The following is a 16,399-nucleotide window of genomic DNA, read 5'->3' on the forward strand; positions in this document are numbered from 1 at the left end:
GACCAGTCAGAAATTAAACATACACTGACTGAAATAAAGAATAATATGCAGAGATTCAACAGTATACCAGAGGATCCCAAGGATCAAGTCAAAGATTTGAAATATGAGGAAGCAAAAAACACCCAACTGAAAGAACAAAAAGAGAAAAGAATCCAAAAATATGAAGATAGTGTAAGGGGCCTCTGGGACAACTTCAAGTGTACCAACATCTGAATTATGGGGGTGCCAGAAGAAGAGAGAGAGCAAGATATTAAAAACCTATTTGAAGAAATAATGACAGAAAACTTCCCCTACCTGGTGAAAGAAATAGACTTACAAGTCCAGGAAGTGCAGAGAACCCCAAACAAGAGGAATCCAAAGAAGACGACACCAAGACACATCATAATTAAAATGCCAAGGGCAAAAGACAAAGAGAGAATCTTAAAGCAGCAAGAGAAAAACAGTTACCTACAAGGGAGTACCCATACGACTGTCAGCTGATTTCTCAACAGAAACTAAGCAGGCCAGAAAGGAGTGGCAAGAAATATTCAAAGTGATGAATAGCAAAAACCTACAACCAAGATTACTCTAACCAGCAAAGCTATCATTTAGAATTGAAGGTCAGATAAAGAGCTTCACAGACAACAAAAAATTAAAGGAGTTCTTTACAACCAAACCAGTAGTATATGAAGGGTATTCTTTAAGAAGAGGAAGAAGAACAAAAAGGTAAAGATAAAAAATTATGAACAACAGAGTGACAACAAATACATATCAACAAGTGAATCTAAAAATAAAATGAATAAAAAATCTGATGAACAAAATAAACTAGTGAATGTAATAGAATCAGGGGCATGGAAATGGAGTGGACTGAGAATTTTGGGGGGGAAGTGAGTGGGGGGGTTGCGGGAAGAGATTGGACAAAAGATCTTATATGCATGTATGCAGTACCTATGGCCATGGACAGGGGTGGTGAGGGCCTGGGATGGGGTGGGAACCAGGTGGAGGGGAGCTATGAGGGGAAAAAAGAGGGACATCTGTAATAATCTGAATAATAAAGATTTAAAATCCTTAGAATCTTCTAAGTTGAATGAAAAAAAAAAAAGAATTCAGCTTTTTCTTCCTTCCTAATGAATAGCACAAGGCTAAAGGAGGTGGTAGTTATGCTAGAAACAAGCTTATGAAGGGTGGGCTGTCACCTTGGTCTGCCAGCTTCTCTATAGTCTTTGCTTGATCTGAGGAAGGACTGCTCATCCTGTGCTGTCCTCCTACAAAGAAAGAAAGGAGTGTTAACGTAAAAAAAACATTGAAACCTGTAAAGAATTTTTGTGAGTTTATTTGAGCCAAACTGTTGACATATCCTGGGAAGCAGAACCTCAATGAATTGAGAAATTGCTCCAGAGAATGGCGGGTTACATCTGTATTTATACATTGCAATCAAAGGGAAGGGACGTAGGTGGGTTACATGAAATCCATTGGTGATAGACTAGAGAGGCAGGAGAAAGCAAAGCAGGGAAACCCCTGGGATTGGATAAAAAGTAAAATGATAGACACATACTTAGGTGGGTGCAGGAACAATAAACATGATAATGAAGGAATTTGTGGTATCTGTCCTGGCACCCAGCACATTAGGTTGTGCCCCAGGGTGTCCAGAAAAAGGGAAGTTACAAGTTACCCAGACATTCCTCAGGGTATGTAATTATAGATGCAAAAAGACAGATAGGCTCAGTTAAGGTAAAGGTTGACCTTGTCAGTGAAGATACTGGCCTAGGATGTAACTACCCACCATAATTACTTTTAGTTAAAGGTTAATTTCAGACCATCCTTTGTGGTTACTTTAGGTCTCTGAGTTTGCAAGATCGCCATGCAGGCCTTCTCTGAGCTTGTCAGGTTAGCATGTGGCCCCTTTCATCCACAGGAGCTTGTTTAGAGGAGAACTTGGCCTCATAAAGCTGAAGGAAAACTTCCTCCCAGACCAACTAGAAATTGGGTTTGACAGTATATCTCCCTATACTCATTTCTTGTGTCCTAGGAACACAGATCTTGAACCACTTACCACAAAAGGTTTGATATTAGTGTGTTACATCTATCAGCATTGACATATGGTATATATCGAAAGTGTACTTGTGCTAGGTACTGTGCTACATCTTATATAATAAAGAGGTAATATGCAAATTGACCATCACACCCTCACACAATATGGCCGCCCCCATGTGGTCACAAGATGGCCACCACAAGATGGCTGGCAGGGGAGGGCAGTTGGGGGCGATCAGGCCAGCAGGGAAGGGCAGTTGGGGGCGACCTGGCCAGCAGGGGAGGGCAGCTGAGGGCGACTGGGCCTGCAGGGGAGGGAGGACAGTTGGGAGTGACCAGGCCTGCAGGGAGGGAAGTTAGGGGGAACCAAGCCTGCAGGGGAGGGCATTTCGGGGGGACCAGGCCTGCAGAGGAGGGCAGTTGGGGGAGACCAGGCCTGCAGGGGAGGGAAGTTGGGGGGGACCAGGCCTGCAGGGGAGAGCAGTTAGGGGCAACCAAGCCAGCATGGAGGGCAGTTCGGGGGGACCAGGCCTGCAGGAGAGGGCAGTGGGGGCAACCAGGCTGGCAGGGGAGGGCAGTTAGGGGCAACCAAGCCAGCAGGGGAGGGCATTTCGGGGGGACCAGGCCTGCAGGGGAGGGCAGTTGGGGGAGACCAGGCCTGCAGGGGAGGGAAGTTGCGGGGGACCAGGCCTGCAGGGGAGGGCAGTTGGGGGTGACCATGCCAGCAGGGGAGAGCAGTTAGGGGCAACCAAGCCAGCATGGAGGGCAGTTCGGGGGGACCAGGCCTGCAAGAGAGGGCAGTGGGGGTGACCAGGCTGGTAGGGGAGGGCAGTTGGGGGCAACCAGACTGGCAGGGGAGGGCAGTTGGGGGTGACCAGGCCAGCAGGGGAGGGCAGTTAGGGGCAATCAGGCCGGCAGGTGAGGGCAGTTGGGGGCAATCGGGCTGGCCGGGGAGCAGTTAGGCAATGATCAGGCTGGCAGGGGAGTGGTTAGGGGGTGATCAGGCTGGCAGGCAGAAGTAGTTAGGAGCAATCAGGCAGGCAGGCAGGTGAGCAGTCCTGGATTGTGAGAGTGATGTCCGCCTGCTGGTTTAGGCCGGATCCCTGTGGGAACCCTGTGGGATTGGGCCTAAATCAGCAGTCAGACATCCCCTGAGGGGTCCTAGATTGGAGAGGGTGCAGGCTGGGCTGAGGAACAATCCACCCCACACCCACCCCCCTGCCCAGTGCATGAATTTCGTGCACCGGGCCTCTAGTTTTATATATAATTCTCCCAACAACACTGGGAGGGATATTATTTCTATTATACACACCAAAAAACTGAGAATTACAGCTACTCAATCACCTGTCCAAAGTCTCACAGCTTGTTTGAGGACTAGTGCAGATTAAAATCCAAGCCTGTCTGATTTAAGTTCTCATTCTTAACCCAAATATGCCTGAACATACAAATACGTGGGGTGACTGTTAAAAATAGATTATCTGGTCCATACCCTAAGATCAGCTAAATCAGAGTCTCCAGAGAAGGGGCTAGATCATTTGTTTTTTTAATAAGTACCCCCAGGTGCTTGATATTTTAAAAAAACAGCTGTACCCGTGAGTCTTCACCTGCAACCGACTACAGTCCTGGGGAGAGCTTACAGCATGCCAGTGCTCAGGTCCCAACCACATGCAGCAGGTTCACCCCGAAGTCTGTCTTTCATAAAGCAGTTCTGCCATGCACTCCGGTTTCCCAGCTGTAAAGTGGAGAATGTAGCAGCTGCCTCGCAGGTCTCAGGAGTGCTGTGAGAATGAAGTGAGGACACTGGTGGAGGTGTTTTGCACAGTGCTCATTGAAGTATGCTTGTCAAAACCACTGTGAACCTTTCATCATCTGCTTAGTAGGCTTTTGTGAGTTGATCTGAGAATCTAATTATCCATTTAACATGATTTTATGGGGAAATGTATTCAGATTTCAAAATAATTCACCCGAAAATTTTAGAATACTGTTGATTTCAACTTTGAGAGCTACCACTACTTAAAGTTTTGTATTATAGGCCCAGAAATACTGAATACACCATGTGAAATCTTTTCCATGTGAATATTAAGTCAACAGTTGAATTGACTTCCTGGTCTCTTTGGTCTCTCTTTAAAATTAGTCTTAATAGTGTTAAATGAAAAGTGTAGACTCTAAAATGGAAAATAATAATTGGTCTGGTTGATCCAACATTTCTATGTGTCCCAATCTGTGCTAAGCCAGTAGCCTTTACACATCCTAATGAAATACTGTTACTCCCACTTGCTGAGGCTTAGAGAGACTAACTATCTTGGTAGGGGTCACTTAGTGTGTAACAATAGTAGATAGAAGATTCAAACAGAAATGTCAGACCCCCAAACCCAAGGTCTTAGTCGCCTCGCTATATAAGATCCTCCCCCATGCACAGTTAGGAAGCAAGCACAAGAAAACAAGAACAGTGGCTGTGTTCGAGCAAGATTGTGGTTAATTAGATTGTTTTTTAAGAGGAAATGAATTATTGGTATGAAAAGGTATGAAATTTAAAAATTGGTAGAAGAAAAAATTGAATTAAAAAAATCCACCTGGATTTTATGACTAGATATCAAGACTGTTGCCCTAGCTGGTTTGGCTCAGTGGATAGAAGGGTCCCAGGTTCGATTCCGGTCAAGGGCACATGCCTGGGTTGCGCGCTTGGTCCAATGTGCAGGAGGCAGCCAGTCAATGATTCCCTCTCATCATTGATGTTTCTATCTCTCTCTTCCTCTCCCTTCCTCTCTGAAATAAATAAAAATATATTTAATAAAAAAGATTTATTGCTGTAGGTCTTGGCTTTTATTTCTGTTCCTGATCCTTTATTGTGGTCTGGTCCCAGTGAAAGTTAAAGGTAGATAAAGAAGTTAGAGTGTCAAGAAGTCTACCCATGTCCTCACTGCCCTCACCGAGTTTAATACCAGTGCTGCCATTTCAGGGCAGAGTGAGGACCCCATGGGTTTCTGGGAGTGGTGGCGACTTACTCGGAGCTCTCTTAAATCCCTCCCCCCCATCTCCTTTTACATCAAGGGAGGGCTGGTCAGGCATGGCACCGCCAGCAAGGGTGCCATCCATCTGAAGGGTGAACCTGGAATTTTCTGTCTGTTTGCCCCATGCCCCACACCACCAGCTGCTCACAGAATGTGAAATAATCACATTCAGCCCTTTCCTCAAGCTCCTTTTATAAGGACCTTACTTGACCGCCACGTATAAAACCACATGCTGTTTATCGCACTGAGAAAGCACATCCCAGCCCCTGGCCACCTCTAAGATGAGTTCCTTTCCTAAAACTGACTTTACTTCTTTTCTAACAGATATCTGCAAATGAAATTGAAATGCTTTTGATGAGGCTGCCTCGCATGTTTAAACAGGAATTCACAGGCGTGGGAGCAACGCTGGAGAAAAGGTGGAAGTTGTGTGCCTTTGAAGGAATTAAAACTACCTAACTATGAAAAACCAACTAGACACATGTCTGGAAATGAAGCTGCCTGCACCGCTCCGGGGCTGTGCAGTGAGGGCAGGAGGTGGGGTTGTCCAGGGCAGGACCTCGGCGGAGCCATCAGAGCCTGACTTTAGTTGTACCTGTGGCGTTCTCTTGTGAGTGGAAATGTAATTGTGTGCCAGTTCCCTAAACAAACAGAGCTTCTACCGTGACAGGTCTGTGTCCTCTGCAAACCAAACAATGATTCCACAATCATAATGATGGCAAAATCTTAAAATATGCTACATTTGAGAATAGCTCACCAAACAAAATATTTAAAGTTAATGATGGTGTAGCAATGGTTGTTGCTAGGCTACAGAGTTGTATATGTAATGTATAGCTAAAATCATTCAATGACATTTTCCTAAAAATCTATGTTTCTGTTTTAGCAAAAAAAAAGGGGGAAAAAGAGAGAAAAAAGTAATTTTACAGTGAGGAAAAATCATACCAAAAGAAAACTTGAATATGTGTCTGAACAGTTATTGTATTTTGTAAATTAAGTTATATGGTATTCCAGGGACTTTTGCCTTATTGAAGAGGCAGAAAATGTGATTGGACTCCTTGCTATGCTTTACCAAGAATATTATTTTTCTAATGTAACAATTCTCCATCATAAGTTCTTTTAACACGGACTGCATAACAATTTTCATAAAATGTAAATAAAGGAAAAACTAGTGCTACTGTCTTGTATTTGGTATGTAATATTCAGGTTTATGCATCAAAATAAACATTCAGTAAATATTCCTGTTACAAATTTTATAGCAAAGATATTAATTTTTTTCAATAAATATGACTTCTACCATATTGGTTTTGCAAATTATTCTTTGTTATATTTTAATTCTTCCTTAAGAAATTTTCACATTATTCAGTCCCATCTCATATCCCATCTTTTACAAATTATTAAATGCATGAGTGACATTAAGAGACAAAACATTATTTAAAACAGGAATATATAAAAATTGTGAAGTGAGAAGTACTAAGAAAAGGAGATCATATAACATTAGAGTAATTGTTTGAAAATACCAAGAATAACATCCAAAGACAGTCAACATAAAATTTACCTTTGTTTTGTGCATTATGGGCAGTTACAGAGTAACCAATTAGTTAATCTTATTAACTCCTGGATTTATTATTTGTATGTTTGCTGGAATACATACAAGTTACAAAAAAAATTAAAGGATTCATACTTGGATCAATAATCTAAACAGAATTTGAGCTTCTCCTTTTTCTTTTAATTACAAGTAAAATGGAGCTTTAAATTGCATCTCCTTCCTGATTCTTATATAAGAATAACCAAAAAGAAAACTATTCAAGATTGACTAAATTAAGTAAAACATTTTTTTAGGGAAATAGCTGACAGTAAATGATCTTTGAAATTATAAAAAGAGGTTCATCATTTCCTATTGGATTATTGTCCTCAGAATCTTTTTATTGAGCCCTGCTTAATTAAGGTACTTTTTGTACCTCCCATAAATATCTACACATATGTTATGTTCAGGCTCAATGCTAATGCTGTGTATATGGAGATGAATAAGAAAGGACCCTCTCCTTAATGAGCACAGAGCTCAGTGAGGAAAAGACATTTCCAAGAAGTTCCTATATGATGTGAGCCAGGTGACAGGAAAGATGTGACAAGGGTGTTATGGAATTCAAACTAAATGGCGATGTCATATCAAATGTTGAAACACTAATATTCCATCTGTTGATGCCCACTACCACCATCATCCTCGCACATTTATCTCTACATCAGGAGGCACAAATAAGGATACAACAGTCAAAAAGATGACCTCATTTACAGATAATGTCATTATGTAAAATATAAAATCTAAGAGGGTCACCTGAAATATAATTAGAAGAAAAAGCTAGTTAAGACATAAAGTCTGGAAGGGACACAAGGTACCACCATCTAGACTATTTCTGATTGAAAGCATGGGGGATGTTTTCAAATTTGCATTCATACTTTCGAGTATGGCCCATAGTCACTTTAGCAGATGTATACTCTGCACAGGGTAAAACCCTAACACAGAGCTCTGATTAGGAAAAGGAATTGGAGGGACCTTATATTAGATCTGACAACAAGACACTATTTTTTAAACATGTGGTCCTGAGCCCTAAATGGCAACTAAGAAGAATGAAATGCTTAATTCAGCTTTCAAAACTATTTGAGTAAGTCCCAGAGATAACTGTCTGCACTAGGAAAATCTGTTTCAGCTATGGTATTTTTATTTATACTTAAAACTAATTATAGTAGTTATCTATGAATATATTAATTATAAATTTTAACTTCAATTATGTGATTCACTTATTTTTGCAGAAAAAATATCTAAATTCTTTCACAGGCATTCGTGTTCAGCTGGTACTTTAGAAATTACCAAGGAAGGAGCTAGCCCTGGTATCTCTGAGGACCATCTGAAGTCCACAGAAGTCTGTCACCCCATCCTCTCTAATCTTCGGAATAGTCCTATATAAAGTTACTACTATTTTCCCAGAAGGAGAATGCGACTCAGAAGTTTTGGGTAATTTGACCAAGTTTGCACAGTTAGTACGTTTTGAATACAGAAATTGAACCCAGGGTTGACTGACTCCAAAACATGTTCTTTTTATCACCATGTCATGCTTCTAGTTCAATCTACTCCTACCCCTCCCACGAGCCCAGTGTCCATCCAGCGCCTTTGGATCACTGCCTTTCTTCTCCTTTCTTCTCAACCATCCCTTGTACATGGATAGAGATGTGAAGACTCTTTGGCCTCTCCTAAATCTACACAGTAACAAATCATGCTTCTCGGATTCCAAGAATAAGCAGAATATTAAAGGTTTGGAGAGCCTCATAATCTGGCCCCAACGGGCCTTTCTGGCTTGCCTTTTCATTGCTTCCTTGAGTAAGACTAATATTTTTTGCCTTTCTGCTTTTGCTCATACATTTCTATCCAAATGAAGTGAACTTACACCTAGTTATCCTAATTCTACACAACTTTCAGAGGAAAATGCAAACTCCTCCTGCCCCACCCGCCCCGTCCATGAAGTGCTGCTCCATCTCCCAGCAGAAGTCATTTCTCCTGCCTCTGCATGGCCAGCCTGCATTGACTGTTTCTTCAGGACTTATTGGCCAACTGTCTCTGTTTCATCTCCCTACGAAATTGCATATTTTTACGGGATTTGAGCATGTTTCATTGACTTGGAGTTATTTCTCAAAGTGGTTTTCCTTATACATATTTAAAAAAATAGGACAGAGAATTAACTAAGATGTTTTTTCTGACTCCAGGGATGAGTCTGCTTGTACACAAGGGGGGAAAATTTTAAATATTTAAAAAGGATGTACATACTTTAGTCTAAGACTAAAGGCGGAAATGTGAGAATGTTCTGCATATTGAAATACATCTGAGCAATCCAATTCCTTCTCACACTTCAAACCCAGATCAATTATCAGCTCTCCTCTGCAGCCCTGATCCCCGCAGGAACCTCTTCCCCTGTGTTCCCACTATTATTCCTTCTATTTCTACTGCAGCCCTTACACTGTATTTTAATCATTTAGAATGTAGCTGTCTCTCCCAGTCCTGGTGGCAGGAGACCTCCCTTAACCATCCATCTAGTCCCTCGAAGTCTGACATGACATACTGTGACTTTTAAATAAATATTTATTGGATGAGTAAACCAAATGAATTAAAGCCCACACATGAACCTTCCGAATTTGTTGAAATGAAACATATTCAGGTATTAGGTCCAACAATAGAGGCTAAATTTTCTGTCCCTCAGTTGTAAAATCTCGGCAGAATTCTTACCTATTTCTTTTGTTGTAGTAAAATATCCGTATTTTTCATCTTAACCATTCACAATTATACAATTCCATAACATTAAATACATTTATAATGTTATGTAACCAATCACCTCTATATCTAAAATTTTTTCATCATCATCCCCACCAAAAATTTAATGTAGCCCTTAAGTAATAACCCCTATACAGTCCCTCGTAACCTCTATTCTTATTTTGTGTCTCTTTAAATTTGCCTATTCTATGTCTCTTATGTAACTGGAATCATACAGTATTTGTCCTTCTGTGTCTCACTCACTTCATTCACCCTAATGTCTTCAAGGTTAATCTATGTTGTGGCATGTGGCAAAACTTAATTCCTTTTCAAGATTGAATAATATTCCATTATAAGAAAACTCTTCTTGCTGGCTTAGGTATCATTTACCTATTACAGCAAGGAAAAGTCAGTGGTCTATGTTTGAAAATACTGTACTTAAATGTGTGGTTTTTTTTAATACAACATCAAAAATAACATTTGAAAGTGTAGAAAGTTTGTTTCTATTTAGATAAACCTCTCATTTTTATTAAGGACTAGGGGTCCGGTGCATAAATTCATGCACGAGTGGGGTCCCTCGGGGTGCTCTGCAGGGATCGGGCCCCAGCTCGCACCCCCAGGCTTGCAGCCCCAGCTCGCACCCCCAACCTTGCAGCCCCGCAGCCCCACCTGGCACCCCACCGTGGCCTGGTGCCGCCCCCTCACCTACTCCACCATCCTGCCTATGGAACAATTGGTGAGGGGATTGGGCCCCAGCTTGCACCTGCTTTGGCCTGGCTCCACTTGCTCATCTGCTCCACCATTCCACCGTGGTCCCACTCTCGTCATCGGGCTGGCAGCGCTTCCACTGCTGCCCACTGCCAGCACTGCATCGCTGATGCCCACCATGTTCCACACTGCCTGCTGGTGGCCAGCGCACATCATAGCGAGTAATTGAACTCCCAGTTAAACAATTTTCATATTAGGCTTTTATTGTATCTATACTAATAATAGAGGGATATGCAAATTGTCCGGATGACATCACAGTAACAGTAATGACCGAACAGCAGGCTGTGAGGGGCGACCAGGCCGGCAGGGGGGGCAGTTGGGGATGACCAGGCAAGCAGGGGAGGGCAGTTAGGGGCGATCAGGCTGGCAGACAGAGGCAGTTTGGGGTGATCAGGCTGGCAGGGAAGATATTTAGGGGTCATCATGCAGGCAGGCAGGTGAGCAGTTGGGAGCCAGTGGTCCCGGATTGTGAGAGGGATGTCTGAGCGGTCCCGGATTGGAGAGGGTGCAAGCTGGGCTGAGGGGAGCCCCCATCTGTGCACGAATTTTGTGCACAGGGCCTCTAGTAGGGTGATAAAATGAAATGACAAAATCAGAAGAAGTTGGTAGTTATTTGTAGAAAATAAGATTATTTAAGCAAATACCCATTGTAATAAATGTGATACACATTTTTTTTTTCTTGGGTTTGGGAATGTTTTACTTGGAGTTTGTTATTTTTTTTCATCTCTTTTCTAAAAATGGCTGCTGTGTTTACTTGTTGGCCTCAATAAAGAATATTTTACCTCCAAAACCTAAGAACTATGATACCATAAAATTCATAGTTTCTTCTTATAAGCTGAGAAAATAAAAAGATGATAGATTCCTAAAATCCTACAGCTTGGCTCACTTCATATTAAAATGGTCAAAAGGTTTACACAATAATTCAATCAGACTGTCATCAGTATCTGAATAAACTATTTTTTATTAAAAAATACTTTTTTGTGTGTGGCACACCAAACATGAACATTTCAGAGTTAAACAAGTTATATTGAATGTGTTTATATATTAGCTCACTAAAAATATTGTGTCTAGTTCTACTACCTCTAAATTTCCTCTTTTGATTTGAAGTGATGCAGTGTGTGTGTGTCTGTTTGTGTGTTGATGGACTTCAAACATTTGGGAATTACTCATATTGTGTAAGAAAGTGTTCAGTTTGTATCGGGGTCTAGTCTCAGCCACAGTATTCACTGGCCTTGTTAATGTTAGAGGCTGGGATGTTAAAGCATGTTACCTAACCACAGTGAGGCACTAGTCCCAGATTCATGAAATAATGTAGATACCTACTTCATAAGGTTTCTCTGATGATTAAATAAGATAGCACGCATATAGCACATAACACAGAACCAGGCAGATTGAAGACATTGGTTTCCTCAAAAATAGTTCTTTAGACACATCATCCCAACCAAGCAAAATAGTCAAGCCCTTTTCCTACTATCAGCCTATCCCTGTCCTTAGGGATAAATAGTAAATGTTTATGTTTCTAAATATAATGTAAAATCAAAACAACAATGAGGCACCATCTCACACCTGTCAGAATGGCTATCATCAACAAATCAGCAAATGACAAGTGCTGGTGAGGATGTGGGGAAAAAGGAACCCTCGTGCACTGCTAGTGGGAATGCAGACTGGTGCAGCCACTGTGGAGAACAGTATGGAGTTTCCTCAAAAAGTTAAAAATGGAACTCCGATTCCACCCAGTAATCCAACTTCTAGGAATATATCCCAAGAAATCAGAAACACCAATCAGAAAGGATATATGCACCCCTATGTTCATAGCAGAACAATTTACAATAGCTAAGATTTGGAAACAGCCTAAGTGCCCATCAGCAGATGAGTGGATTAAAAAACTCTGGTACATCTACACAATGGAATACTATGCCACTATAAAAAAAGAAGGAACTTTTATCATTCGCAACAGCATGAATGGACCTGGAGAGCATTATGCTAAGTGAAATAAGCCAGTCGGAGAAAGATAAATATCACATGATCTCACTCATTTGTGGAATATAATGAACAACATAAACTGTTGAACAAAAATAGATCCAGAGACAGAGAAATACCAAACAGACTGTCAAAACTCAGAGGGAAGGCGGGGGGGGGGGGGGGGGGAGGGGGGGGGGGGGCGGGCGGGGGGGCACAGTAAGAGATCAACTAAAGGACTTGTATGCATGCATATTAGCATAACCAATGATCACGGACACTGGGACAGTGAGGGCTTGTCTTGGTGGGGGGGGAGTGGCTGGGGAGGGGTCAATGGGGGAAAAGGAGACATATGTAATACTTTAAACAATAAAAAAATATAATAAATAAATAAATAAATAAATAAATAAATAAAGACAAGCATAATCATTTCAAAATATCCATTAAATATTTCAAGTGTAAGACTGACATAAGCAAAATAATTGTAGTTCTCTAAGCTGCAAAGACTTGTGCAACTCTTACAAAGCAGATGGGCAATAACCCTCAGCACTGGGAAAATGTGGAGCTGGAATTCTTTGTTGCAGCTCCTTTTCACTTATTTGGTATATTTCCAATAAACAGTAATCAGGGTCAAATACACTCAACTGTGCAGAAACTATATGGCTCTGGGCAACTGCCATTTTGAATGATGGTCAACTAAGTACAGAGTATGCAAGGATTAAATAAAGTATTAATTATGTGGTTTTTTTTTTTAAACCAGCAGAAACATTGTCAGGAAAAACTATAGTTGTAGCTGGAGCATGCAATGGTATTATTTTAGAGAACATACACATCCATTATAGTTGCTAAGAGTATCAAAGTAAAGGACTCCAGTAAATCTAGTAATTACAGACTGGTTGTATTAATAAAATTAGCTATCCTGGGCCAAATTTTAATGGTTTCCCTGCTCTCAGCACTGTACAGATACCCAGACAATAAAGCTCAGACATTTGTACTGCACATATCACCTCTTATATAATGTACATTTATTGGTATGGAGCAATGTAATGGAATGTTCTTACTTCATAGGAAAAACAGACTCATAAAAATAAATTGCAGACATTTTACAGTAGAGAATGATATTTTTCCATACATGGCAAAAAGTGGTTAATGTACAATAGAACATTGCATGTAATGAAATGCATTTTTTGCCTAGAAAATATATTTATTGTGTTGAAAATTGTAATATCTTCCCCCGCACAAGGAAATTTCTATTATAATGCTCATTTGCTATTGTAGGGAATAAAAACCTTTTTTCTTGTTTACCAAAGTAGTGTATCTTCATATCAGCCCACAATACTGTCAAGTTCACTTAAGAAGAACAGTGTAGATAAGAAAAGGACTGAATCAGAAGCCAGAATATTTCATTTCATCTGTTTTTCATATCTGAACAAGTGTTATATAATCCACTACATCTGGTAGCAATCTCTTTTCAAAAAGCATTCGTCTTTTCAGAAGAAAAAGCTAAAAATTGGTCAATTTGAGGCTTTCATCAATAAATAAATCTTTTGCCTTTGAATATGTTTACACAAAAGTAAGGACTTGTTTTTCTAGTATATTTTAAGACAGAATGTGAAGAATGGGCTGGGAAGCAAAACTGTCTTCAGGTAAAGATAATGTATAAAAACCAGTATGAATCATTTTTTATTATTAAACAGATATTGATTGTTACATGAAATCAATATATCATGCATCAATTTTATGACTTACAATCACAGTAAATCAAGTTTCAAGTAGGAAGTGCTATGCATTTTTACTGAGGATAATTGTAACTTCTGAGCAATATCTGAATAGGATTTTGTGTCTCATTATCTGTTCCTTGAGCACATGAAGGTAACGTAGGTTCAATGCATACCAAAGAAAGGCTTTGTGGTGCTGGGTCTGGTATGCAATCAAACTATGGGTAGCAGAGGACCGGTAGCGAAATCTAGACTGTACCAACCTAGAGTCAAGTATTTGTACTGATTCTTACTATGAGGGGCTGGTAAATGAAGCTTCCAGCTTTTGGGTCTTGGAAGGGGTCAGCTGGCCTGGCAGTAGAGGCAGTACAGTGAGGTGTTTAAGAGCATTATTCTGGATTCATCCCAACTGAGTGATCATAGGCACGTGATTTCATCTCTTTGATACCTAACCTCTGAAATGGCTATAATAGTAGCAACTATATTATAGAGGCTTTCTGTAATTTTATCTACTAACTGGGTTTCATTAAGTCATCTGAGATTATAGAACTCTTCTAATAAAAGTTTCAATCTCAGGCCTCACACTCCGCTGCCAATGGAAAAGTATTTCCTCTCAGAGGTCACCACTAACATATCAAGTGGAATAACAAATGCTTTCGCAAAACTTAACAGGAAACCTCCCAGCTGTCCCGAGAGCCTGGTGGACTGTGTGGGACTAGAACTAAGACTTCCAAAGAACTCCGTGGCCTCACTGGGAGGTTTGAAGGACTCATGAAATCAATGAATAACCAGTAAAGTTCCTAACTCAAATCAGGCCTCTTGGAAGAGAGTCTTGGCAAAGACTCACCTGGTGTGTGTTTTCAAATATAAAGTGTTTCAGAGGAAATAGAACAACAACCCACTCTTCAGACAGAGAAAGAACTAGATATATTCTCTCTATCCTTTTATCTCCAATTAGGATGGGGCATTTTGGTGGGAGAATTAAAGGGATAAAATCTATCTTGTGCTTCTCTGTTTCATATTACTTTCATGAAAAGGCAACATGGATGTTTTACCCCATATTTCCCCATCATCCAAGTTTAAAGAAGGATATATGGGGAGAAGAGGTAAGTAAATGTTCATTACTGCCACTTCGAAAGTCTCAAACCTTTTAGTGCAGGATGGGGTGCAGGAGCCCTCAAGGGTTGACTCCTATTTCATATGTCCTTCATTTCCCTTGTGGCTTTGCCTTTTCAATACTTATCTCACTGTTTCATTGATTTATCAGGGCAAATGTAGTGGTATTTTTATTATTTTTTATTTTTTAAATATTTTTTATTGATTTCAGGGAGTAAGGGAGAGGGAGAGAAAGGTGGAAACAACAATGATGAGAGAGAATCATTGATTAGCTGCCTCCTACATGCCCCACACTGGGGATTGAACCTACAACCTGGGCATGTGCTCTGACTGGGAATTGAACCCTGACCACCTGGTTCATAGGTTGATGCTCAACTACGGAGCTACGCCGGCTGGGCTGTAATGGTGTTTTTAAATAAACTGAGAAGGAATACCTACCACCATGTGCACTAATAAAAATTGTCACACATACACATATAACACATAATGCAAATGTACACACACAGCCACATTTACACACATTCACAATTTCATTGACCTTCAAATACTTTCACTTTCAGCAATTTAGATTCCTCAGGTTCTTCCCTCTCCTTCCTCCATTTCTATCAGCTATTCATGCTTCCCAGTAGGATGATTAACTTAGGACAAATAAGAGAAGATGCCACTCAACCCTGTAGGTAATAAATATATGGGACTTACTTTGAAAAGATGATACTGTCAAGTAATAGAGGTGAGTTTATAAATATTCCAAACAAATGTACAAAACATCCAAAAAAGCAAAGAAACTAAGCTAGCCAACCCATGAGTAGTAAGTACATCAGTGAGCCACGGTCCAGGGAGGCACTGAGATAAGTTTCTAACTTAGTAAATTTTGTATTTCCACGGAAACAATTCCTATCATAGATGGAGGTTGTTAATAATCAATTTAATGGATGATTTATATCCCAAACTCTTTCCATGTAACTTTGCAATCTTTTCCCACTCCACCTCTGGACTTGGTCATGTGCCCTGTTTTGTCTAATGAGATGTTAGCAGAAGCTGGACAAGCACCTTTAAGTTTCTGCTTGCCCCTTGCATGACTAGGTTAGTGCACTCTTGCACTCTGATGTGGTTATGAAAACACATTGGCCTAGCCCGTAGGAGAATGAACAATATATGTAGTTGAGGCAAGTGGCCTCAGCCAAGGTCCTTTTAGATTAGCTGACAGCCAGTTGATCTCTCAAGACAACATGTCAGAGAAAGAAGCAAAATTCAGTCCCAATTGTTGATCAGCAGACTTGTGAGCTAAATAAGTGTTTGTTTTAAGTCACTAAATTTTAGTATGACTTGTCATGCAGCATTATTTATAGCAATAGATAACTGACACAGAAATTGTGATTTAGTGTTAGGGTGCTATTATAAGCAAAAATTAAAAAAAAAAAAAGAAAATGTGGCATTGGCTTTGAGATCAAGCAGTGGGCAAAGTATGGAAAACTGATGAGACAACTGCTATAGAAGATGGAAAATGATAACATGGGTTGTCC

At 40.5% G+C, this 16,399-nt stretch overlaps 1 protein-coding gene across 1 annotated transcript in view; it reads left to right on the plus strand.

Annotated features, from left to right (window-relative positions):
- The window catches only part of ENOX1 (ecto-NOX disulfide-thiol exchanger 1), a 211,754-nt gene extending 205,929 nt beyond the window's left edge, over window positions 1-5,825 (plus strand). The window contains exon 14 of the mRNA XM_054719823.1: window positions 5,346-5,825. Coding sequence (XP_054575798.1) covers window positions 5,346-5,477 — 132 coding nt within the window. The 3' untranslated portion in view covers window positions 5,478-5,825. The remainder of the gene's footprint in view (window positions 1-5,345) is intronic.
- The last annotated feature ends 10,574 nt before the right edge of the window (window positions 5,826-16,399 follow it).

Source organism: Eptesicus fuscus, chromosome 8 (assembly GCF_027574615.1).
Source record: "Eptesicus fuscus isolate TK198812 chromosome 8, DD_ASM_mEF_20220401, whole genome shotgun sequence".
Lineage (NCBI taxonomy): Eukaryota > Metazoa > Chordata > Mammalia > Chiroptera > Vespertilionidae > Eptesicus > Eptesicus fuscus.